Below are 25,948 nucleotides of genomic sequence, written 5' to 3' on the forward strand. Positions count from 1 at the left end.
ATTTCTTTTTTTTTAAGATTCCATATATAAGTGAGATTACAAAGTATTTGTCTTTCTCTGATTTAAGAATTTTTTTTTAATTTAAGAAATATTTTTTAAGGAGAAAATATATTTCAGGGACACATGGGTGGCCCAGTTGGTTAAGCATCTGCCTGCAGCTCAGGTCATGATCTCAGGGTCCTGGAATCGAGCCCATATCAGGCTCCCTGCTGAGTGGGGAGTCTGCTTCTCCCTCTCCCTATGCACCCCCCACCACTCAAACACACTTTTGTGCATGATAGCTCTCTCTCAAATACATAAAATCTTTATAAATATATATATATACTTACATTTACATGCAAGAGACTTTTAACTGATCTGCTTGTCTCAAGCTCTACTTCACCCTACTCTCTGTAATCCATCCTGTGCATCTGTCAGAACCATCCTTCTAAAATGTAGGTATGATTTCATTAATCCCCTGTGTAAAAACTTTTGATGGAATCCCATTACTGAAAGAATTAAGACAAAGCTCCTTGGTGCACACGAGGGCACACACGTGCGCGCGCACACACACACACACACACACACACAGCCTCTTGACATTTAGCTCCTAATCTCCATTCCAATCTCTTCAGCATTCCTTCTTCCTTCCCCTCTTATTAGTTCAGCACAGCACACTATTCCTACCACACTGTGCCTTTGCTCAGCTAGTTCACTTTCTCTGAAGTGCCCTGTTTTTACTATTCCTCAGTGAATTTCTACTCACCCTTCAATAAATGGCTCAAACATCGATTTTCTTTACAATAACTTGCAGCCTCCCTTCCCCACAGAGAGCTAATCTGTTTCTGTCATGTTCTACAAAGTACTCTGAAATCTTTATGTACCATTAATGAAACTGTACTGTAATGATTTGTTTACACATGCATCTCTCCCTAGTTAGAATGTCTCCCAAAATGTAGGACACTCACTGTTGGTGGTACTACGGATGGCTTTATGTGTTAAGCTGATGTGGCATTAAATATCATTAAATGTTGAATTGCATAGGGTGAGATCTGGCCCCCTTTTAATAATCTACATTTGGAAAAACATTTTAGTTTGGTGCTGGGGTGGCTTTAGCATCTCTCTATCGTGTGATTAATTTCCCTTTTTAAGAGATAGCAGGCCTCAGTCTTGGAAGCCCTGTAGATAGAGGTAATAGGCTAGAATTTACATTTTTTAAAAATAAAACGATATTTTGTAATGATTACCCTCTGTGAAACTTCTAAAATTAATACTGGTGATAGAATGTTCTTCTAAATAAAAGTAAACTAGGGGCGCCTCGGTGGTTCAGTGGGTTAAAGCCTCTGCCTTGAGCTCAGGTCATGATTCTGGGGTCCTGGGATCGAGCCCCGCGTCGGGCTCTCTGCTCAGCCGGGAGCCTGCTTCCCTTCCCCTCTCTCTGCCTGCCTCTCTGCCTACTTGTGATCTGTGTGTGTCAAATAAATAAATAATCCTATAAAAAAAAGTAAGCTAATTTAAAGAAAAATAATAAGCCTGTTCCACTTAAAAAGTACATCATGGCAAAAATCTCGTAGGATATATGAAAATATTTGACTTATGTCTGGGAAACACTGGGCTGGGTCTCTCAGAATTATAAAGCATTACTTCTATTTTCATCCCCAGTTCCTAGCACTATGGTTAACATACAATAGATCATCACTAAACAATTGCTAAATTAATTAGGTTAGGAAGAAGCACACACCTCTAACATTTTCAAGACTGAGTGTCATTTTGGGGGAATATGCAGGTAAGTGGCAGGCCTTCTGTAAGCCAATGTTTCTGAAAAAGTTAAATACCATCCATTGTTATCATATAAATGACCTTTTAAATTATTTCCTACAGCTACTGTGGAAGAAATCAACTTCCTAAGAGGATACAATCATAGATGTTTCAACTGGATTGTTGGAATAATGTTTTATAAGCTGAAGTTTGGGGCAAAAGAAGAAAGTTTACAATACATTCTAAGCAAATCACCACATCACCCTTCACCTTCAAGGTCATGCATGGTACATTTTAAGAAAGGGTAGACCAGAGCAGCTCTAACTAGAGGAGAGCTAGCACCATCTGTTGGGGAGTGAGCTCCCAACATTAAGAGAGATTCATGGTCAGGTGACTTCATTAATTCCGAATTTGTTTCTTCAAAGTATTTTCATGGCATAGATTTTAAGATACTCACACATACCCAAGTACAATTTAATTTTCAATTAGTTATTTATTTTTTGTGGTGAGGATAGACTGTAATTTTTTAAAATGTATTAAATGGAAAGGAAGCAGTTTCTGCAAAGGACAATGTATTAAACTCTGCTGTAAATTATTGTCAGATTTTGCCAGTGGTATACTCCTTGGGAGTTTCCTGATGATTTTGAAAGAACATTAACTTTCCCAAGCCTGTAAGATACCATTTGGTGTCTCAAAGCAATGATTGATTTACTAAATGTCACCTCGCTAAATTCTAGGACCAAGAGTAAATGTGTATATATTTGTGAGTCTGGTGACAGGCAGGGTATTCAGTCTTGACCTAAGCCTCTTCCCTACTTCTTTAAAGTACTTCAAAACGTCAAGGAAAGGAAAAAATATGGTTTCATCAGTTACTCATCTCAGCTAGTTTGAGGACCTACACTGGCATTGTATAACCTTCTTTCATTGTCCACGCCTGACCATGTTCCTCCTCAGGCCTTCCAACTACATAGCAGCTCACTTACCCTTCTTTACACTTCATATTCAGAAACAAGAAGAGCATATACTTTTCTGTAATATAAATAATTATGGCTCTACAACTAAACTCTTAAATAAAAGATACACACATTTAAGGTGTATGATGATTTGATAAACATACACATATATACGCAGTGAAATGACCACTACAGTCAAAATAATTAACGTGTCCATCTCCTCACAGTCACCATTTCCACAACTTACTTTAAATCAATTCCAGCAGAGCGCCTGGGTGGTTCAGTGGGTTAAGTCTCTGCCTTCAGCTCAGGTCATGATCCCAGTGTCCAGGGAACAAGCCCCACATCGGGCTCTCTGCTCAGCGGGGAGCCTGCTTCCTCCTCTCCCTCTCTCTGCCTCCTTGTGATCTCTGTCAAATAAAAAAATAAAATCTTAAATCAATTCCAGCTACTTTTTAAAAGATTTTTATTTATTTATTCATTTGAGAGAAAGAGTATGTAAAAGGGAGGGGAGGGGAAGGATAGAGGAAGGAGAAGCAGAGAATCTCAAGCAGACTCTCAACCCCACCATCCTGAGATCATGACCTGAGCTGAAATCAGGCATCAGCTACTTAACCAACTGAGGCACCTAGGTACCCCCAATTCCAGCTATTTTTAAAGTTCAAGAGTCTAAATGAACCTTCTTTCACAGTTTAAAACCCTTTCCTCAGAAACCTCCATCAATAGGAACAGGAAAAAACCCACTTCTCATGCAATGTAAGTCTTTTCATATAATTCGACAAAAGCTTTTCCTCGAACTATAAAGAGCTTTGTAGGATTTTTCCAATTAAAAAATGGATTTCAAAAATAATCTGACATGACCAAACGTGAGAAGAAAGTAAAAATCAGAGTATAATGTCTCCACCTAGAAAACAATCCCATTTATATATGGACATACAAATACATATATTTTTAACTAAGTAAGTTCATAGTTTAAAGATTTTTTTAAAATTTTATTTTCCTGACAGAGAGAGCGAGAGAGCGAGTGCACAAGCAGGGGGGGGCAACAGGCAGAGGGACAGGGAGAAGCAGGCTCCCCACTGAACAGGGAGCCCTGTGTTATCCTAGGACCCTGGGATCATGACCTGAGCTGAAGGGAGATGCTTAACCAACTGAGCCACCCAGGTGCCCCATATTCATAGTTTACATGGAGTTCTTACCCTACATAATAGGTCAAGGAATAGGTTTATTAATAACTAATTTCCCACCAAGTCAAGTCTCTTTTCTCCACAATGTCAGTATAGTGGGTTGAATGGTGGCCCCAGAAAAGGTATGTACAACCCCTAACCCCAAATATGACCTCATTTGGAAAAGGTCATTGCAGCTACAATTAAGAACCTTTTTTGTTTTGTAATATTTTATTTCTTTATTTGAGAGAGAGAGAGAGAAAGCACAAGCAAGGGAAGCAACAGGCAGAGGGAGAGGGAGCAGCAGGCTCCCCCCTGAGCAGAGAACCCGACATGGGACTCCATCCCAGGACCCTGGGATCAAGACCTTAACCCAGGCAGCTGTTTAACCAGTTGAGCTACCCAGGCACCCCTACTTACAATTAAGACCCTTGACATGAGATCAGCCTGGACTATCCGGGTGGGCCCTAAATCCAATGACAAGTAATCTTTTAAGACAGAAGAGGAGAGGGTCCTATGAAGCTGGAGGCAGAGACCAGAGATATGCACCCTGAAGCCAAGGAATGTCTGGAAGCAGCAGGGACTGAAAGAAGCAAGGAAGGATTCTCCCCTAGAAACTTCAGAGACAGTGTGGTCCTACCAACACCCTGATTTCAGACTTCTGACCTCCAGAACTGTGAGAGAATAATAATTATTATTTTTTTTAAAGATTTAAAGTAATCTCTATACCCAACGTGGGGCTCAAACTCAAAATGATCAAGAGTCTCATGCTCCACTGATCCAGCCAGCCAGGCACCCCGTAAATTTTTCTTGTTTTAAACCACTGAATTAGAGGTAATTTGTTATGCCAGCCCTAGCAAACCAGTACACTCAGCATTCCAAATTTCCCTACTTGAAACCCAGCCTGCTCTCCAGCCTCACTTCCCTGCTCTTCAGCTTTTTACTCCTGCTTGCCTCCTTTCAGTCCCTCTTGCCTCAGAGTCTTTTCACATGCTGTTCCAGGGCATGGATTGCTCTTCTTCATTCTTCAAACACCTTCCCAAGACTTCAGGGAGAAGTTCAGTGACCCTCTAGCCCTGCTTACCAACCACTGTAAGGTTCCCTTTCAGCAGCATACCATAGTTTATGCATTTATTAGTGTTATTACATTCTGCCCCACTACCAAACTGTAAGCTCCATGAGACTAGGGACCCTGCTCACTTCCTACCGTTATATATTCCCTTTCTAGCCCTGTGCCTACTGTGCCAAAGCAATTCCTTTTTCAACAAATGGCCAGTGTTCCAGAAGTGTTTCTCGAACTTGGGAAGCTCTCACACCTTAAAGATAACTGTGAGCGGTGTAGGATGACCCTCCAACTTATCCACCCCTATCAACCACTTCTGAGACTAAAAAGGGGGTGCTATCAATAATTACAAGTTACCTGGTTACGTTTCTGGGTAATAGGCTGTGCCAACTCTAAAAGCAAACCTGAAGAAGGAGGGTAACTAGAAAGGGCTGGGCTACATTGTGGAGCAAGGAAAAGAGGATACTTTAAATTTGCTCAATTGCCGCTGCATTTTCATTGTTTTCTTTTACATCAGATACTCAATCGCTCATTCGTTTATTGTTGGACCCTCTCTCTACAATGTAAGCTCATTGCCGTATCCCACACCTAGCCCAGTTCCCGGTGCACAGTAGGCACTCAATAAACACCTACATGAATGTACCCACAGCTGAATACTACGCCTTAAGGGAATATATGGATGAAGAATCAAAGCACAAACAAAACCCGAATCCTCACAATTTGAATTTGAATACCTATTAGGTTTTGAATTTGAAAACGTAATTAGGCTCAAGTCTAAAGGGACAGGAGTAGGAACAATCGCCAAGGCCTTGGGCTGAGGGTGCAGGGATGAAGGCCCCGGTGGCGGTGCCGCAGTTGAACTGTCTTCATCCCCACCCCACTCCGAAGACTCTCGACACCCTCTCTCCGGATTCTCTTAACTCCCAGCTAAGCTTCAGCTCCTAGGACCCGTCTATCCTCCACGGTCCTGCACACTCGGACCCCAGCCGCTCCCTCCCTCGATCCCTCGGACTCTAGCCTCCAAGACTGCCGCCTCCCCGGATCCCTGCACACCCCGGCACCGCCCCATCCCTAGACCTCCTCGGAACACGGGACCCTCCGCACCGCCCGTCCCCGATCCTCTTTTGCGCCGCCCCCTTCTTCTCAGATCCCCTTGGTCTGCGGGACGCCGCTCCTTCCTCTCCCCGGATCTCTTCGGACCCCGGGACTCCCGCACAGCCCCCTCCCCTTATCCCTGCGGGCCTCGGCACCGCCCCCCCCCATCCCCTTGATCTTCCGGACCCCGCGCCGCCCCTTCTCCGGATCCCCTCTGCTGGGGCCCCGCCCCCACGCGGTCCGCACGGACGGGCTAGCGCCGCGCAGCGCCCCTCCACCCCCGCCCCCGCCCCCGCTCCCGCCTCTGCGGCTGCGCGCTCGCGGGGCCGAGGCTGAGGGGAGGGGGTCGCGCTGGGGGCCGGCTGAACTGCTGTGGCGGCAGCGAGAAACGGAGCTAGCCCGGCGGCCGCGGGCAGGCCCGGAGGCAACGGAGGAAGCCGTCATGTCGCGCTACACGAGGCCCCCCAACACCTCCCTGTTCGTCAGGAACGTCGCGGACGCCACCAGGTGAGCGGCGGCGGCCGCCGCAGGTTGGCACGCGGGGGAGGGGCGGGGGTAACGGCAGCGTCCCGGAGCCCGGTCGCGGCCCGGCGCCTCCCCGCCGCCCCGGCCGGTGCCTTCCGCGGAGGCGCCCTTCCCGGGGGCGGTGCGAGCCCTCGGGCTACTCGGAGCGGGGGCGGGACTGGCTCCTCCACCCTCCCGGCCCGCGTTCCGCGCGGGCGCAGCGGTCTCCCGCGGCAGGGCCCGGCGCCCGGGGGATCGGTGCCTATCCCCTGCTCGAGCACCGGCGGCGCGCAGGCTGCTGCTCTCCCGGTAGCCAAGGACCCTCCCTGCCCCTAACCGGTAGTGTTTTCGCTTGGCCCTTTGTCGTCGTGCCCCGGTAAAACTGCGCGTCCTGCGTCCTAGATGAAGAATTGGGGATGGTCGGAAGGTATAAAATAATGCGTACCTTGGGCCTTACAATTTCGGTTCCCTCAGTCTGGTATAATTACAGGGGATGCGGTGAAATTTTATTTGTTACACAATACAAAGGATGGCTTCAGTGAATGAGATTTAAATGTTTTCCTGTAAAGTTCAGAGTGCAGTATAAACATCCATGATACCGGTTTGGATAGACTTCCCTGGTCCAGTGTGATGCTCTCAGTCCACACATTCTCCTCCCCGCCTTGAGAATTTCTGTCTACATAGTGCTTAAACAAATATTAACGAATGACTGCTTTATAAAGCACTTTCTCCCTTAATAGACGCCAGAGGGAATGACGGAGAGTGGGTTAGGGGCATTAAGAGACGTTTCCATTTCACTGGGTTTACTTAATTTATTCCCCGCTCAACCTTTTTAGGTGTGCAGTATTATCTTTATTGTACATAAGGAAAAGCTGAAGCTCAGACTAATAATGATTTACCTGGGGCTTCATGGCTCCAAATATATTGGAGCCTTTGACTCCAGAGCTGTATGGAGTAATCATAGTTTTACCTGAGAGGAGTAAATGTTAAATTTTTTTTTATTTGATCCCTACTATTATGTACATCACAGCTATAAATTGTGAGTTAATATACCTTAATTAACATCTAAAAGATGCCTGTGTTTATATTTCTCTTCTCAATCTGTTCATCAATACATTACATAGAAAACAAGCAAAATGTATAATTTGGGCAGGGTAAAAAAAAAAAAAATTCCCACAGTTGAACAGACCACTTGAATGCTAAGCATCAAGCCTCTCCAGTGTGTCTACAAAAAAAAAAAGAGGTCTCCTATTCTAATGGCCAGCCAGCCAGGGTAATATGCATGAGTGAAGTTGTCAGCTTATAAGGTAAAATAGAATGGTGTGGACTGTAGCATATAGAAACAGGTGCCGTCTAAAGGGGACAGCAGCTGGTACTACTAGCTCCAGCTAATAACTACTATTTGGACATTTGGACATATTGCCATATCATCCTATTTTCTGAAGAAGTCAGAAAACTGTGTGTGTAAACTCTGTTTCAAAATGGTGGCATTAAGTTGAATCATAAAATTCCCATTTTTGTAGATATAAAAATCTGTAAAATATTAGATTTTTGTGTTTCATCAGCATACCTTGAAAATTTTTTAAAGGTTGTGCTGGCCAAATAAAACACATCAGTAGGTGACACATGATCTCTGATCTAAATAATCCACCATGAGTAATCAAGACTGAAAACTGAAATCTGTTGATTTCCTTTTACAATTTTTTCACCACTTTTTAGCACTGCCACTGGGGGCAATCATCTAGGAGGTTTGTATTAATGGAATAGTAATCGCTAACATTTGTTGAGTATTCATCATGTGCTAGGGACTGTACTAAACACTTTGCATATATATTATCTTACTAAATTTTCACAGTAACCCTATAATGTATATTCTTTATTAATCCCATTTTACAGATTAGAAACAGGCTTAGAGAAATTCTTTTTTTTTTTTTTTTGAGAGAGAGATAGCAATAGAGATAGAGCATGAGCTGGGAGGTAAGGGAGAAACACTCTCCGTGCTGAGTGGGGGGCCCAATTCAGGACCCCTTCTCACGTCCCTGGGATCATGACCTGAACTGAAGGCAGCCGCTTAACTGAATTGAGCCACCCAGGTGCCCCTAGAAATTAAGTATCTTACATAAAATTGCACAGCTACTGAGAACTTTTGTGAAGGTAGAATCATTACATGTAACTTATATCAAAAGCTTTTGGGGGGACACCTGGGTGGCTTAGTTGGTTAAATGTCTGTCTTCAGCTCAGGTCATGATCTGGGTTCCTAGGATCAAGTCCCAAAGTTGGGCTCCCTGCTCAGCGGGGAGCCTCTTTGTCCCTCTGCTTTCAGCTACCCCTGCTTGTGCTCTCTTCTGCCTGCACATGCACGCGCACTCTTTGTCAAATAAATAAATAAAAGCTTTTTTGTGTGAGGTGGCATGCAGTATAAGTTAACTAGCAATATGGCAACTAGACACATTTTAAAATAGCTTTAATATTTAGTATGCTTATAAAGAAAACCGTTGGGATAAATGTAAAAACAAATGGCATAAAATTACCTATGTGATGTGATTTCAATTATATTAATAAATGAAAAAAGGAAAAAGTATAGAAAATGAGCCTGGAAAGAAATCCATTTGAGTGGTTTTCTTTTTCCTCTTTTCAAATTCTATTAGTTTTATAACAAAGCCAAATTTTATTTAAAATGTCTCTTGTAGGGACACCTGGGTGGCTCAGTTGGTTGAGCGGCTGCTTTCGGCTCAGGTCATGATCCCAGCGTCCTGGGATCGAGTCCCACATCAGGCTCCTTGCTTGGCAGGGATCCTGCTTCTCCCTCTGCCTCTGCCTGCCATTCTGTCTGCTTGTGCTTGCTCTCTCTCCCTCTCACTCTGACAAATAAATAAATAAAATCTTTAAAAAAAAAATGTCTCTTGTAGTAGCTATTATAATATATGCCATAAAGCATAAGACATTAAAAGATACTATGGCTCTAGCATAAAATGTGTTAGGAATGAAATTGAGTGCAAGAACCAAAGAAGGATTTAAAAATTTTTAAAGGGACACCTGGCTGGTTCAGTCAGTGGAGTGTGCAACTCTTGATCTCGGGTTGTAGGTTTGAGCCCAGTGTTGGTTGTAGAGGTTACATTAAAAAATAAATACAATCTTTAAAAAATATATTTTTATGATGTTATAATTTGTATTATTTTTCTTCTCACTGGTGAAGCTAGATCTGGATCAGGAAGAAAACTTAATATCTTTGTTCTTTTACCATGTAGAAGAGCAATTTTTAAAAATTTTCGGATATAGTTTTTGAATGGAACAAAGTAATGTCCAAATCCCAAATATAACATTCCCATTTTGATGCATAATATCATGTCAGGTTGGGGAGCCACTCACTATCAGGTACCCTCTTTTGGACATAGTAGCATTTTTTGCTTATGGTGTATATAAGGCTATATTGATTTTTATGGTGGTGTAGAAAAAGCATTAAACAGAATTCAGCAAGATTCATGAGAAAAGGGGTGCCTGGGTGGCTCAGTGGGTTAGGCCTCTGCCTTTGGCTCAGGTCATGATCTCAGGGTCCTGGGATCCAGCCTCGCATCGGGCTTTCTGCTCAGTGGGAAGCCTGCTTCCTCCTCTCTCTCTGCCTGCCTCTCTGCCTACTTATGATTTCTCTCTCTGTCAAATAAATAAAATCTTTAAAAAAAAAGATTCATGAGAAAAAGTATCAGCAAATTACAAATAGAAGGGAACTTCCCGTACCCAATAAATGGCATATATGAAAAGCCTGTAGTTAACAAGGTACTTAATGGTATGAACTGAATGCTTTCCCCCTAAGATCAGAACAAGCCAGGGGTGCCTAGGTGGCTTAGTCGTTTATGCATCCAGCTCTTAGCGTCCAACTCATGATTTCAGCTCAATCATGAGATTTCAGCTCAATCAGAGCCAACCCCCAGGTTGGGCTCTGAGCTCCATGTGGAGTTGACTGAGATTCTCTCCGAATGCCGCCTCTCCCCCCCCTTCACTCTCTTTTTCTCTCTAAAATAAATCTTAAAATAACCCAGGGTGCCTGGGGTGGCTCAGTGGATTAAGCCTTTGCCTTCAGCTCAGGTCATGATCTCAGGGTCCTGGGATCGAGCCCCACATCGGGCTCTCTGTTCGGCAGGGAGCCTGCTTTCCCCTCTCTCTCTGCCTGCCTCTCTGCCTGCTTGTGATCTCTCTCTCTGCCAAGTAAATAAATTTTAAAAAAAGAAAATAATAAGCCAATGATGCCCACTCATACAACCTCAGTTCATCATTTTGTTGCAGGTCCTAACCAGTGTAACAAGGCAAGAAAAATAAATAAAAGACTTAAAAGTTATAAAGCTAGAAACAAAATTTGCCCTATTCTTAGGCAACGTGTTTTCATAAAACTATAGTAAATAATGAGTTTTATTAAGTTTAAGATACAAGATGAACTTATGAAAAATCTATTCTATATATTAGCAGCAAACAATTGAAAATAAAATTTTTAAAACAGTTTCATTTGTCTTAGTATCAAAAAAAACCAGACTTGGGAATAAGTTTAAGAACAACAACAAAAAATACATAATAAAAACCTTTGCGTTTAAAACCACAATACAGTGCCAAGAGAAATTAAAGAAAACATAAATTGATAGATATACCATGTTTGTAGAATGGAAGACAAAATACTAAGTTACCAGTTTCCTCCCAAATTGATTATATTGTAGATTCAAGGCATTCTTGATTAAAGGCTGTTTAAAAAATAGAAACTGGGGTTGCCTGGCTGGCTCAGAAGAGTGTGCAACTCTTGATCTTGGGACCCCAAGTTCGAGTCACACATTGGGTATATAGATTACTAAAAAAAATAAACTTTGAAAGAACAAAACAAATAAAAAAACAAATTGACAAGATAATTCTAAAATATAATGATATACAAAGGAATCTAGAAAAAGATCACTTCTCCCTTTCTCTCGGCTGCTTCCTTTTCTTATGCTCCCTGCCCCATGAAATAAATAAATAAAATCTTTTAAAAAAAAAGGGGGGGGGCAAAAAACTCCTAACACACTTCACAAGGAAAAGTAGCCCATGAAAAAGTGCTCAACATCATTTGTACTTTGGGAAGTGCAAATTAAAACCACAGTGAGATTCCACTTAATACCCACCTGAATGGTTAAAATTAAAAAACAAAAACAAAAACCAAACCTGACAAACCAAGTGCTCACAAAGATTGGCACAACTGAAACCCATATATTGTTGGTGGGAGTATAAAGTGGTACAACCACTTTGCAGAACTGTTTTTGGCAGTTTAAAAAAAAATTACGTATATACACATCCTCTTTAACCCAGAAATTCTGCTGGTCGTTATTAACAGGAAATTATTGGTCCATACACATGAAAAGATGTTATATCTAACTGGTTGTTAGGTAAATTAAAATTAAAACATCGACAGTCCATCAGATGATAAGAATTTAAAATGTTAACGAGGAAGTGGAGCAGTAGAAATTCTTAGGCAAATGTTGAGTATAAATTGATCTGGTCACTTTGGAGAATGTATAGTGAAGCTGAAGATAAGCGTACTCTTCAACTCACCAACCGCAGAGTGATACATCCCAGGGATCTCCTAGAGCTCCCTGGAGCACATGTATGATAATGTATGCTGCAGCACAGTTTGCAATTTTTAAAAAAGGCAGCATCTTCAATGTTTATCCAGAAAGATAGATTAGTAAATTGTGGTTTAATGATAGTACAAAGTTAAATTGAGTGAACCAGAACTACATAGAGAAATCTCAAGCGAGGAGAAGGCAAGGAGCAAAATTACTCAAATTGTCTGGTACTATTTATATAAAATTTGATATATATAAGAACACTTAATTATGCATATATTTGCTTACAGTAATAACAGAGTTATGGAGGGGTGCCTGGCTAGCTCCGTCAGTAGAGCCTGTGACTCTTGATCTTAGGGTTGTGAGTTCAAGCTCCATATTGTGTATAGACATTACTTAAAAAGTAAAATCTTAAAAAAAAAATACAAAGTTATGCAGAGGAATGATGAGTACTGATGATTGTTTCTCAGGTAGAAGAATGTAAATGTAAACATCTCATTTCCAAAAAACAATTCCTGAAAATGATGACAAGTGTAAATGCTGTTGGTGGATACATAGGTGTTTGTTTTATGCTCTATTTTCTGAATGTCAAAATTGATGACCCCGAAAATACAAAAATTAGAACAATAGCTAACAGGTGTAGAAGTGAATGGGAGCCAGGTCTTCTGAGAAGTTTGACTTCTTCAAACTCCTGTTACCCTTGGCTTCTGGGATTCAAAGCCTCCACGACACACATTACTCCAACCTCCTTTTATACTATCTAGGATCCTTTTCCTATCAGCCACTCACATTTGGTTGATGGGATTGATTGTCTCAGAAAATACTCATTTGTATTCTAGCTTTGCTGTTGGCTCTGTGTACTAATGTGCAAAGTAATTTCTTTCATTCTCAGTCTCCTTGACTGTTAAGTAGGTAGCAGTAATATCAAATGGTGACTCAGTATTTTGAGTGCCTACTTTGTGCCAAACAACTAGTACACTGGTGAAGACACCCATTTTTTTTTCTTTTTTAAAGATTTATTTATTTGACAGAGAGAGGGAGAGATCACAAGTAGGCAGAGGGGGAGGGGGAAGCAGGCTCCTTGCCAAGTAGAGAGCCCGATGTGGGGCTCTATCCCAGGACCCTGAGACCATGACCCAAGCTGAAGGCAGAGACTTAATCCACTGAGCCACCCAGGTGCCCCAAAGATACCCATTTTAAAAGTGATCCTAAACACTAATTCTCAGAATTGCCTGTGAAACCCTTAAAAAAATTAAACCTAACCGGGGCCCACTTTGGAAAGCACTAGTTGGGTCCAGGGTTGTTAATGCATCAGGCTGGAATACCTGTTTCTGTAACATTTCCTTTACAGATGATTCCAATGTTCAGGAATGGTTGAGAATCATTACTCTCTCGTCCATGTTCAGGGGTAGCAGGAATCGTTTTCCTTGTTTTTCATCACATCCCTAGAGTTTGCCCATAGTAAGTGCTCAAAAAGTACTTGTTAGATGATTAAATGAAAGAAAAAGACATAGTCACTACCCTTTAAAGACAGTAGTTCCAGAGAACGCAGACAATTAAATGTTTTATAGTAAGTATTAAATGAATAAAAATACTAAATAATAAAAATAAAGTATGTTTTGGGGCGCCTGGGTGGCTCAGTGGGTTAAGCCGCTGCCTTCGGCTCAGGTCATGATCCCAGGGTCCTGGGACCGAGTCCCGCATCGGGCTCTCTGCTCAGCAGGGAGCCTGCTTCCCTCTCTCTCTCTCTGCCTGCCTCTCTGTCTACTTGTAATCTCTGTCTGTCAAATAAACAAATAAAGTCTTTTAAAAAAAATAAAGTATGTTTTGTCAGTTGCACTCCCTGGTATATAGTGGACATTTAATTATAGTTGAATTCACATCTCTAGCTTTATTTTTTTTTAAAGATGATTTGTCAGAGAGGATATAAGCGGGGGTGGAGGGGGGGAGCAGGCAGATGGAGAAGCAGTCTCCCTGCTGAGCAAGAAGCCTGATGTGGGACTTGATCTCAGGACTCTGGGATCATGACCTGAGCCAAAGGCAAATGCTTAACCGATTGAGCCATCCAGGCATCTCTCTCACATCTCTAGCTTTAATCACTGACTTCTAGTCTGGAGATGAAAATAAAATTATTTTGTATAATCATGATTTTTGGTTGTTCCCAGGACTCTTTTTTTTTTTTAAGATTTTATTTTATTATTTAAGTAATCTCTATACCCAACATAGGGTTTGAACTTGGAACCCAGAGATCAAGAGTCACATGCTGTGCCTCCCGAGCCAGCCAGGCGCTCCGTCTATAGAACTGTTAGGAATGTTCTATCATCACCTCAAATCCAGCAGTTCTTTTGCTTCCCTCCTCCCTCTTCAACTCTCTTTACCAGTTGTCTAATTTTTGTCACTGACACCATCTTTCTTCTATTTGTCCAGGTTAGCAGTTTTGCAATCATCTTTGAGCCTTCTTTCTGTACAGTATGTTTTGAAGTACTCTTACTTTTTCTAAGCCATGTTTTGTGCTCATAACTTGGTGTTGAACCTCTAAGATCTTCATGAGGCAGTAGGGTGTAGTGGTTAACACAGACTAGTGTCAGGTTGTGGAAGTTTGATTCTAGTTCTGTCATTTGCTGGTTTGGTAACCTGAGGTGAATTCATCTGTCTGTGCCCTCATCTGTAAACAACCATAGGGTGGTTGTAAAAATTAACAAATCTTGGGTGCCTGGGTAGCTCAGTGGGTTAAAGCCTCTACGTTCGGCTCAGGTCGTGATCCCAGGGTCCTGGGATCAAGCCCCGAATCGGGCTCTCTACTCATTGGGGAGCCTGCTTCCTCCTCTCTCTCTCTCTCTCTGCCTGCCTCTCCGCCTACTTGTGATCTCTCTCTCTCTCTGTGTCAAATAAATAAAATCTTTAAAAAAAAAAAATTAATAAGTCTTAAGGTGAACAGTGGCTCCATTATAAATGCACTACAGTTCTCAGCTATAGTAGCTAAGTATTTTGTCTCTTAAGTTAGATTGTTGCTCCATGAAGACAAATATGCTAAATAATCCTTTGGTGTCCCCTCTTTACTACCTATGACATATAGCAGGTTTAAAAACATTTGTCAAATTTAAGAATACCATAGTTGTTTTGCTTTATGTTTAAAAGTAAAACATCCATTTTTCTTTAAAGCCTGAAAAATAATTTTAGAACTTCTTTAGAATCTAATTCTTGTGATCTGAAAACAAAATTAACATAAACATAGAATTATAGTGAAGTAAATGAATGTGTCCTTACTGAATTAGGGTTAATAGACCTCTTTGTATTGACAATTGAAGTATGTTATAATAGAAATAATTTTCAAAGATGGATAATAACTTTCCTGGGTCATTGTTTCCCCAGTCTGATTAAACATAATACCCACCCGAGTGTTTATAAAAATACAGATTTCCAGCCCCTAAACTAAATCTTTTAAATCAGAACCTCCAAAAATGAGGCCTGAGGATTTGTTTTCTTTTTTCTTCCTTTCCAAACCCTGAGTGATTCCTATGACAATTTTAGAAAATACTAGTTTAGATAACATACTTTTGAAGATTTCAACTGGATTTCCGTAGGCAAAATATTTTAATCCAGATATTCATATTTCTTTGCCTTATTTCTAAAACACTTCAGGCCTGAGGACTTGCGCCGTGAGTTTGGTCGATATGGCCCTATAGTAGACGTTTACATTCCACTTGACTTCTACACCCGCCGCCCAAGAGGATTTGCTTATGTTCAATATCCTTTGTTTTACTGTATGCATGTGAATATACCGTATATGTGTGCAGATGTGCATGTGTGTATTCAGGAGCATATGTTGTATGAGATTAATATTGCCTAATTAAATGTGTTTATTTCTTTATCTCAGAAAATCTAAAGCAGTCCACAGTAGCTGGCAAGCGCCCCCCAGTTTGAACCAACCTGTTAGCTAGAATCCAAGCATAAACCGAGCAGGCGAGAAAAAAGGCACCTAAAGTTCAAGCATCAAGGAGTAAAGAGGGAGGGTGGACACAGATATAAAGACCTGGAAGAGGGGAAGTCTTTATCAAGCAAAAGACAAAGCCAACACCAGGTTGAGACTTCGGCTTTCCTACATTTATTCAAAGTTCCAGAGTCAAAGCCAAGTCTGATTTTGTTGGTTCTTCGTCTCTTATAAAGTCCATCTTGCAAGCCTTAAAGAGTAAAGGTCAAGGTTCAAGATCAAGTGACATTGAGGTAATTGCCAAAGTCTCATTTTGTATTTCATTTCTTGAGCTTTTTCTGTTTTCTATTAAAAAAAAAAAAATAAACAGTGAACAACCTCCTGAAAGACAGCTATTTAGTCATTTTATACAGTTTATTTCCATTTTAGTTAGGTTTAATATATAATTTATGTAGATAAGGAAGTTTTAGTGGGATATTACAAACCAGTATATGTAATTCCAGATGTTCACAGATTGCTTTTGTGTTTCTTTTATAATTATATCCCAAGTAATAAGAACATAACAGTATTTTAAAGTAGTAGGCTCAAAAGTAAATATCATTTTTAAAGGTATAATGTTTTAGGTTACATGTATTTGTACAGTTTTGTTTGTAATAAGTGATTTCTCCTAAGCATCATAATTAAAATACCTTTCAGTGAAAGTGTAATTGTAATTTCAGAATAAAGGCTTTTGCGTGCTTTTTCAGTGAAAAACCCGAAAGAAGGGAGTGAGTCCTATACGGTTTATTTTTTAATACTAGCCAGGGTTGGACTTACTTTTTTCTTATAACCTGTTTTACATTATACATGCATACTACAACTACATTAATGTGTACATTAAAAGTATAGTTAAGTGTTTGTTTCTGTTCTTACTTTTAGATAGATTCTTCTAAATCATAAACGGGCATTTGTTTTCATAATAAAGGTGAAATTCTGACTATATATATATATATATACACACATATATATATAGGAGATGTAAGTTTAATACTTGGAGTTGTTTTTCCTATTAATTTCATGTCACATGTAAATAATTCTTTAAAAATAACATTTTTTACTTGATATCTGATGTTCAAAGTATCCTTAACAGCTAGTCATATTTGAAGATGTTCGCGATGCTGAAGATGCTCTTTATAACCTCAATAGAAAATGGGTATGTGGCCGTCAAATTGAAATACAGTTTGCACAAGGTGATCGAAAAAGTAAGTTCAACTAAACATTAGATCTTATTTATTCAGCAGAATGAGTTTTAGTTATGACAGATTTTTCTTATTTCAAATTCTTTCGGAAAATGATACTGTTAAAGTAGCTGTTACTGAGGTTTTCAGGTAATAAATTATTTCATATTCTAGCACCAGGCCAGATGAAATCAAAAGAACGTCACCCTTGTTCTCCAAGTGATCATAGGAGATCAAGAAGCCCCAGCCAAAGGAGAACTCGAAGTAGAAGTTCTTCATGGGGAAGAAATAGGAGACGGTCTGATAGCCTTAAAGAGTAAGTACAAATATAAGAGGATTGAAAAACTTAATTTTCTATTTTCCCTGGAAGACATTTTAAAGAGTTTTCAGAAAAAGGCCACAAGAATAATTTGATTTAATATACATAAAAATCAACTTTTTTTAGAAAAATATGCTCTTAGGGTGCCTGGGTGACTTGGTTAAGTGTCTCTCTTTTGATTTTGGCTCAGGTCATGATCTCAGGGTTGTGAGTTCGAGCCCTGCATCCAGCTCCATGCTTATTGTGGAGCTCAAGATTTTCTCTCTCTCCCTCTTCCTGCCCCGTCCTCCCTCTCTCTCTCTCTCTCTCTCTTTAGGAAAAAAAAAAAAAAAAAGATGTGCTATTCCCTATTTGGAATGTATTGTTACTTAACTTGGGTTTATTGGATAACTTCCAGTGTTTTTATTTCATGGAAGATTTAACTTAGACCTTTTTAATAGAAAAATAATATGTACTGAAGAAGAAAACCAAATCTTAAAATGTGTACTTGATAAATAAAATGAGGAATTTTATTTTAATTTTAAAGATTTTATTTATTTATTTGACACAGATAGTGAGAGGGCACAAGCAGGGGGGAGCAGGCTCCCTGCTGAGCAAGGAGTCCCACTCGGGTCTTGATCCCAGGACCCTATGATCAATTTCAGCTATTGTTTAAATAATAACTGAGCTGAAGGCAGATGTTTAATGGACTGAGGCACCCAGGTTCCCCAAGGAATTTTAAATAAATAAAATTTTCCTAACTGAACTCAGTAATTAAAAATCTGAAGTTCTGGTGAGTAAAAACTCATAAGAAATAGAATGAATCACTTGTGAAATGTTGAAACTAAAATTAATATAAATCAATATATTTGTAAAAGATAAGTTATTTTCAAAAATAAATTCAAAATATGGTATTATTGGGGTGCTTGGGTGGCTCAGTGGGTTAAGCCTCTGCCTTCAGCTCAGGTCATGATATCAGGGTCCTGGGATCGAGCCCTGCATCAGGCTCTCTGCTCAGCAGGGAGCCTGCTTCCTCCTGCCTCTCTGCCTGCCTCTCTGCCTACTTGTGATCTCTCTGTCAAATAAATAAAATCTTTTTTTTAAAAAATGGTATTATTATAAGAAGACATGAAAATAATGGGTTTTTTGAAAAAGATATTTGCATGTTGTCTATTTTGTTAGCCAAGAGTTTATTTCTGTTAAAATAATAGTAAATCACAATGGAAATTAATTATTTGGTAAAGCTATTTAAATAACTGAAATTGTATTAGCATGCCTAAAGCCTTAAATAATTTAGTATTTATCTGGAGTTTCAATGTAGAATTTAAAGGTAAATTCTGTCCTTGTGGCACCTGGGTGGCTTAGTTGGTTAAGTGTCTGCCTTCAGCTCAGATCATGATACCAGCTCCTGGGATTGAGCTCTGCATCAGGCTCCCTGCTCAGTGGGGAGTCTGCTTCTTTCCTCCTCCAACTCCTCCTCCTCCTCCTCCTTGTGCTCTCTCTCTTTCACTCACTCTCTAATAAATAAATAAAATCTTTTTTTTTTTAAAGATTTTATTTGACAGATCACAAATAGGCAGAGAGGCAGACAGAGAGAGAGAGAGAGAGAGGAAAGTAGACTCCCTGCTGAGCAGAAAGCCCAATGTGGGACTCGATCCCAGGACTCTGAGATCATGACCTGAGCTGAAGGCAGAGGCTTAACCCACTGAGCCACCCAGGCGCCCCAATAAATAAAATCTTTAAAAAAAAAAAAAGTAAATTCTATTCCTAAAGGTTAGCACTGGAGTTCCTGGCTGGCTCAGTTGGTGGAACCTGCTATTCTTGATCTTGGGGTCATGAGTTCTAGCCCCATGTTAGATGTAGAGTTCGCTTTAAAAAAAAAGAATGATCAGCATTTACACTAATATTCTCTTTCTGTGAGTAGTATGCTTACCTGAGGAAAAAGAAAAAATGTCTATTGTCCCAAGTCATCATGGAACATCAGGAATAGAATGAACCCCATCTTGTAAGACAATACTCTTTTGCTTTAGACTCATTATAACATCATTGCTTAACCTCCCTGACCTGTTTTTTCATTTGTAAAATTGTATCATAAAGACTGCAGATCTTACCTGGCGCTCCTTATATTCATAAGGATCAGATTTTGTGTCTGCATGTGTGGGTGTGTATATGTAAATGAAGCAGAATTCGTATAAGTCTAACAAAATAAGTAAATACAGTATATGAGGTATTATCTTAGATAAAGAGGACTCTTATTTTGTTTTTAGTGGATATAGATTAAAAAAACAAACTAGTTTGTTGCTGTCCACTGGATTATGATGAATTCTTTGAGGGGCAAGTTTTGTTTTATTCATGCTTACATCCCCAGCACTTAGCAGTAGTCCCTAGCTCATGTTAGCCATTCCATACATTTTTGTTGAATTCATACTTCAGTGTATATATATTTCTGAAAAATTGCCCCTCAGCCTTCTTTAGTAACATCCCCCCCCCTTTTTTTTCCCCATGTTGGATTTTTTTCTGAAGGACAATTTTCCCATTTGGCTTTCTATGACAGGAATGAAATTTAATAATTTCTTTCTTCTTTTCATTAAGAGAGGGAGAGAAGGTTGGGGAGAAGCAGAGGGAGAGACAGAACCTTAAACAGGCACCACACTCATTGTGGTGCCTGACATGGGGCTTGATCCTACCACCCTGAGATCATGATCTGAGCTGAAATCAAGAGTCAGATGCTTAAATGACTGATCCACCCAGGTGCCCCAAAATTTAATAATTTCTAAAAGCTTCTGCTTTTATTCCAGAATATATTCTCGATCAGTATATTTATACTGTCCAGTGCTCTTTATTCCTTCATATAATTCCATGCTTCTATCTGAGATTATTTTCTTTCATCCTAAAGAAGTTTTATTATTTCTTACAGTAGAAGTCTGCTGGCAGTGAATTCTTTCAGCTTTTGTTTATCTGAAAAATCTTCACTTTATATTCACTTTTGAAGGATTTTTTTGCTGGGGATAGAATTCTGGGTTGGCAGGGACTTTTTTTGTATGTATGTATGTATATGTGTGTGTGTGTGTGTGTGTGTGTGTGTATGTAACTAAATAATCTCTACACTGAGTATGAGGCCTGAACTCATGATGCTGAGATCAAGAGTTGCATGCTCTATTAACTGAGCAAAGCAGGCACCCCTTACCCCTGCTTTTAAAAATAATATTATTCTATTTCTTGATATTTATAGTCAGCTGTCAGTCTTAATGTTGCTCCTTTGAAGGTATTGTGTCTTAAATTCTGGTTTCCTCTTCAAATCATAGAAATCTTTCACCTTTCACTAAAAGATTTCCATGGAAAGGAAAACTGGCTCTTAAACCACTTTTTCGAGGCCTTGTTTTAACAGGACTGTAAAAAAGTAAATAGTTAATTAATTAAATAAAGGTAATGTGTTTTATTCTCCAGGGTTTACTGAGCGTCTTGAAATTGTGAGTTGATACTTCACTAATTTGGGAAAATTCTAGGTCGTTATCTCTTTAAATATTGCTTCTGCCTCATTCAGTTTTTCTTTTTGACTGTGTGACTATGTTCTGTATTCTCTTACATTCTGTTACGGATTTCTTAAAATTCCTTTTCTTTCCTTGTGTTTCAGTATTTATGTTGTTTTACAGTTCAATTCATTTTTTTCTTCTACTGTATCTAGATTGCTGTTATATTGATCTAATGACTTAAATTTCAGAAATATATTTTCAGTTCTAAAATGTCCATTTGTTTCTTTCTATAGATTCCAGTATTCTCTTGGATGTCTCTTTTTAAATCTGTTTGCCTGTCTTTTCTTTTTACTTCCTTGAGCATACTAGTCATAGTAATTTTTTTTAATTCCTGTCTGAATAATGCCAATATCTATATTACTTTGCATCTGGGTTTTCGGTTGTATTTTGGTCTTTTATTTCCTTAGCTTTTAGTAATTTTTATGTTTTACATACCTCATAATTTCTTTATTGAATGTTGGACATTGTTGATGAAAACTTGAAACACTTTGGGTGATACCCTTCAAAGAAAGTTTTCTTCTAGCAGGTGGAGTATTGGCAGATCACCTTGATCCTCTTGAGGCTTGGTTTGAGGCATTGTTAAGGCTGATTTATTTAGCTTTATACTTACTTTTAGGGTGTGGTCCTTACCTGTAGGATATGGTCCTCGTGGGTTCTTAACTGAAAGCCTGAATTGTTACTCTAATTTCCTTGACCTTTTGGTGGCTTAAACTCCAGCTTTTCTCCCCAGCACTGTGTGTCTGATAGAATTTCAGCTTAATTCCTGAATCTTCCAACTGCTATTTTTGCTGACTTCTTGGAGTCTGATCCTGTACTTGCACAGCTTAAAAGATGGCCAATGACTTGAAGAGAATTTATAGGAAAATTTTAGGAGATTTTCCAGTCTGCCATTCCCTCCTTGAGATTTTGCCTCTTTAGTACCAACCATTTTGGTAAATCTGAATCCTAACTTGTCTCTCCAGCTTAGTCAGACAGCCATTTTCTGGTTGGGTTCAGTTTCCCCCTGTCAGCACTTGGAAAATGGTCTTAGATAAAAGAGCCATGGCTTGTAACCCCCCAAGTTCTCCTAGGGTTGATTATTCTACAATACCTTTAAATAGTTGTTTTATAATGTTATTTAGCTTCTTTATATAGTTGTTTCCCACATGAAGTTTAGTCTAATGCGCATTGTTCTATCATGGCAGGATTCAGAAGTCCTGCATCTAGATTTTGTGTTTGTCTTTATAAGCATTATTTGACAAACTTTAATTACTCTCTTTCTCTTTTCTTCTTTTTTTTTTTCCTTTCCTTCAGATTTTCGTACCTCTTGGGAGTTGTATAACCCAGATTAAACATGCAGGGCATTTTTCAGAACTGACCTATATCATAAGATAAATCTAGCAAGGCAGATTTGGTCACAGATTCTAGTATAACAAATATTACAAACTTGTTACCTATGTTTGAACTAAAAGCATGCAAAATAAAATTAAAATTGTTTCTTTGAGTTTATCCAGGAAAAACACAACTAATATAAAGTGTATAAGTTCCTGAAATTGCTGTTTCCTAACTTTTCATTAAATGTTTTTGTGTGAAATATATACTCTTAACATTCATAATGTTTGCAGGTCTCGACACAGGCGGTTTTCTTATAGCCAATCTAAATCTCGCTCCAAATCACTACCAAGGCGGTCTACCTCAGCAAGGCAGTCAAGAACTCCAAGAAGGAATTCTGGTTCTAGAGGACGGTCAAGGTCCAAGTCCTTACCAAAAAGGTCCAAGTCAATTGGAAAATCACAATCAAGTTCACCTCAAAAGCAGACTAGCTCAGGAACAAAATCAAGATCACATGGAAGACATTCTGACTCCATAGCAAGATCCCCCTGTAAATCTCCCAAGGGGTATACCAATTCTGAAGTTAAAGCACAAACAGCAAAACACTCTCATTTTCGATCACATTCCAGATCTCGGAGTTATCGTCATAAAAACAGCTGGTGAACAGCCACAGAAGAGTGCTACATAGTCTTGAATGTGTTATTAAACCTCTCATTATGTTAAATAAAAATTCTTCAAGGCTTATAGAAAATGTGAGTTACTTTGGGCATGTGCAACAAATAAAATCTCTAGTTTTGGGGTAATAAAGACTTGGTCTCCATTGAAAGGGCCCATACCACAAATTATGATGTGTCTGATATGTCACCAGTTTATGGACCGTTTTTTTGTTTACATTGTGGCAGAAGGATACTTTTCAAGGGAATTGGGTAAAATGAAACTAATGTGGAAAATCCTACTTGGATATAATAAGTAATATTAATGATACCTTTTACAAAAATATTTTTTACTTTAAAGCACTTTTACTTTCATGTAAAAACTAATTAAATAACTGTATAATTACAGAGGGCAGACTTAAACTATTTGATACCTTGATGACTCTCTTGTATCTTCTGTTTAAACTTGGGCCGGTTCTTAGTGGATATTAGTTCATATTACAAAATTCTGACATTCCTAAAAGTAGAATTTATCTAGAGATCAAGTGTTCAAAAAATACATTCTCTCCTGAGCTCAAAAAAAGCTTTTATTTTTACTATGTGGAACAGTATAGATAAATTGACATTAAGTTGCATCCTGTACCGTGTTCATTCACTTTCAGAAATAGAAAAATGTTTTAAAAAACACTGAGTTTTGAATGGTTGGAGACTACTTCTCTAAAAATTATGTGCAGGACTCATTATCCAAAAATACTCATATTAAGCCTTATACATTTGAAGAGTGGTACATTTTGTATAAAAAGTTTTTTTTAACATTATTTCTACATATCTACTTTTCATCCACTACTTAATTTTTTCTTTTTGGAGTTCCAGCTCAAGACTTTAAATTGTATAGAGTAAGTCCTGTTATTTTTTTAAAGTGTTTAGTATCTTGTATTAAAGAATTCAATACTGCATCCTCAATAAGCTTTGTGGCATTCAGATTTACTTTACATGCTTTTCATTTTTATAAACCAAATAACTTTATTGATATTGCTTTTGTAGTTGTTAAAACTGAGAATTTCTTTAAAAATGTGTAGTTTACGTTTTTCAGAGGGTTTTGGTAGTATTTGTGATAAAATGGTTTTGCATATGATTATTATAGGGGATATATTTATAGAGTTCTACTTGTGTACTTTGTTGAAGTATATTGAAACTTAAAAGTTCTCAGCCCATATAGTTAATATTTGTGACTAGAGTGCTTAAGAAAAAAAATCTTGTCTTATATTTTTGGCATATAGGAGCCAGTGTTGCTTCTGTTTTTTTTTTTTTTAATACTAATTCCACTTTTCGTTGCATTTTAGACCCTATGTAAGAAACAGCTTTACAAAATAATTTATATGCTGGTAATATTTGGACAAGTACCATAAATTCATGTAACCTGTACAGTACCTTCTGAATACACTTTCTTTAATCATTAATAGAATTAACTTCAAAACTACAACTCTTTGAAGTGTTCAGCTGTAATAAAACTTAGTCATAAAATTATGTGGCACTGTTGAAAATCTAAAGGATAGTCCAAAGAAAGAACAGACAAATATTAATAGTAATGTTTTATATTTTCTAAATAAATGTTTGGGTTTATCCACAGAGTTACCTGAAATACTGTTATTTGAAGTACTAAGTAGGAATTGATTATAGTGTCTATACTTTGCATTTGATTATATCTTAGTAAAAATTTAATATAGCAGTATTTCTGAAGATTTTTACCCTTTAATTTACCTCTGATTTTGTTTTCTGTTGTAATCTTCAGGCTGCTTAGGAGGATACTATTTGATTTGATGGAAAAACTGGAATATTAGTTGAGACTCTTGAACATTTACTTGGCACTGCTCTGTAAGTTTTACATTATTTACTCATCATCACAACAGCTCTATGAGATAAATACCACTGCAGATAAGGAAAGGGGATGCAGAGAGGCTCAGTGATACCCACTAGGTCACATAGCACATACTATTAGACTTGGGAGTGGGCAGTGGCTGGGCTCCAGACTTGCCCCTCCCTGTGATGCTTTGACAGATACATGCTAAACTGAGATAATGTTTAGAGGGAAAGGAGAGAATAGAATTAGAAAAATAAATGATTATAAGCTTTCAGTGTAAATGGGTTCTGTGACTAAGTGGAAATTGACAGTTGTGCTGGTTCCTTGAGAAATTGTCTTCTGGGTATATCTCTTCTAGGATTCACTTTTGTTACAGAATTTTTTCTTGGACCATTTAGGAGAGGATACTTAGGATAAGACTGTTAATAAATAAAGCAAATGTTTCACACATCTGTGATCATTTCCTTTAAAGATAATATATTTACTCAGGTACTTACAAATTTAGTATAGAGAACTAGCTGTCTATCTACATTTGTTCAGGGTCAGAGGATAAGTCAGTATAAAAAATAAATGGCCACTACAACTGTTTGTTTTCTTTCTCCCCATAAATAATACACAAATAATTTTGGGGGGCACCTGGGTGGCTTAGTCAGTTAAGTGTCTGCCTTCAGCTCAGGTCATGATCCAGGAGTCTTGGGATTACACCCCATGTCAGGATCCCTCCTCAGTGAGGAATCTGCTTCTCCCTCTCACTCTACCCACCCACCTGCCCTGCTTCTGTTCTCTCTTGCTCACTCTTTCTCAAATAAATATATTCTCAAATAAATATAATCTTTAAAAATAATTTCTGTGTAGCAGCTGAAACTTGGAGCTGCAAACAGTGGAATAAACCAATTTTTTTATTTGAAGCCTAGGATTTCATCTTAAACTAGGCTAAACTTATTTTTAAACGAACAGAACTAATTTCAGGACACCTGGGTGGCTCAGTCAATTAAACATCTGACTTCAGCTGAGGTCCTGATCTCGGGGTCCTGGGACCGAGCCCCA

General features: G+C 38.9%; 1 protein-coding gene and 1 non-coding gene across 6 annotated transcripts; both read left to right on the forward strand.

Moving 5' to 3' along the window:
• The first annotated feature begins 6,355 nt into the window (after window positions 1-6,355).
• On the forward strand, window positions 6,356-23,229 carry SRSF12 (serine and arginine rich splicing factor 12). Of its 5 annotated transcripts, none has more exons than XM_044245828.1 (5): window positions 6,356-6,521; window positions 15,740-15,844; window positions 17,166-17,269; window positions 17,420-17,561; window positions 22,681-23,229. In XM_044245828.1, exons 1-5 carry the CDS (start codon window positions 6,457-6,459, stop codon window positions 23,048-23,050), a joined length of 786 nt encoding a protein of 261 aa, XP_044101763.1. In that variant the 5' UTR covers window positions 6,356-6,456; the 3' UTR covers window positions 23,051-23,229. The 5 variants fall into 5 exon arrangements, with proteins under 5 accessions (XP_044101763.1, XP_044101782.1, XP_044101772.1 ...); XM_044245847.1 differs by lacking the exon at window positions 15,740-15,844 and adding an exon at window positions 15,975-16,321 and having other exon boundaries at window positions 6,483-6,521; window positions 17,146-17,269; XM_044245837.1 differs by lacking the exon at window positions 6,356-6,521 and adding an exon at window positions 6,912-6,945.
• LOC122897526 lies at window positions 20,822-20,935 on the forward strand. Its single transcript, XR_006382542.1, has one exon. It is a non-coding gene; the product is annotated as a U5 spliceosomal RNA (small nuclear RNA).
• Window positions 23,230-25,948: the final 2,719 nt, after the last annotated feature.

The sequence above is a fragment of the Neovison vison genome, chromosome 1, assembly GCF_020171115.1.
Source record: "Neovison vison isolate M4711 chromosome 1, ASM_NN_V1, whole genome shotgun sequence".
NCBI classification, from domain to species: domain Eukaryota; kingdom Metazoa; phylum Chordata; class Mammalia; order Carnivora; family Mustelidae; genus Neogale; species Neogale vison.

What these genes read in the sequence shown, in the direction of transcription:
- SRSF12 (XM_044245828.1), top strand. Translation starts at nt 6,457, where the DNA reads ATGTCGCGCTACACGAGGCCCCCCAACACCTCCCTGTTCGTCAGGAAC. An exon ending in AACGTCGCGGACGCCACCAG is followed by an intron (nt 6,522 to 15,739) that starts GTGAGCGGCGGC and finishes AAAACACTTCAG; the next exon opens with GCCTGAGGACTTGCGCCGTG. An exon ending in CGGTCTGATAGCCTTAAAGA is followed by an intron (nt 17,562 to 22,680) that starts GTAAGTACAAAT and finishes TAATGTTTGCAG; the next exon opens with GTCTCGACACAGGCGGTTTT.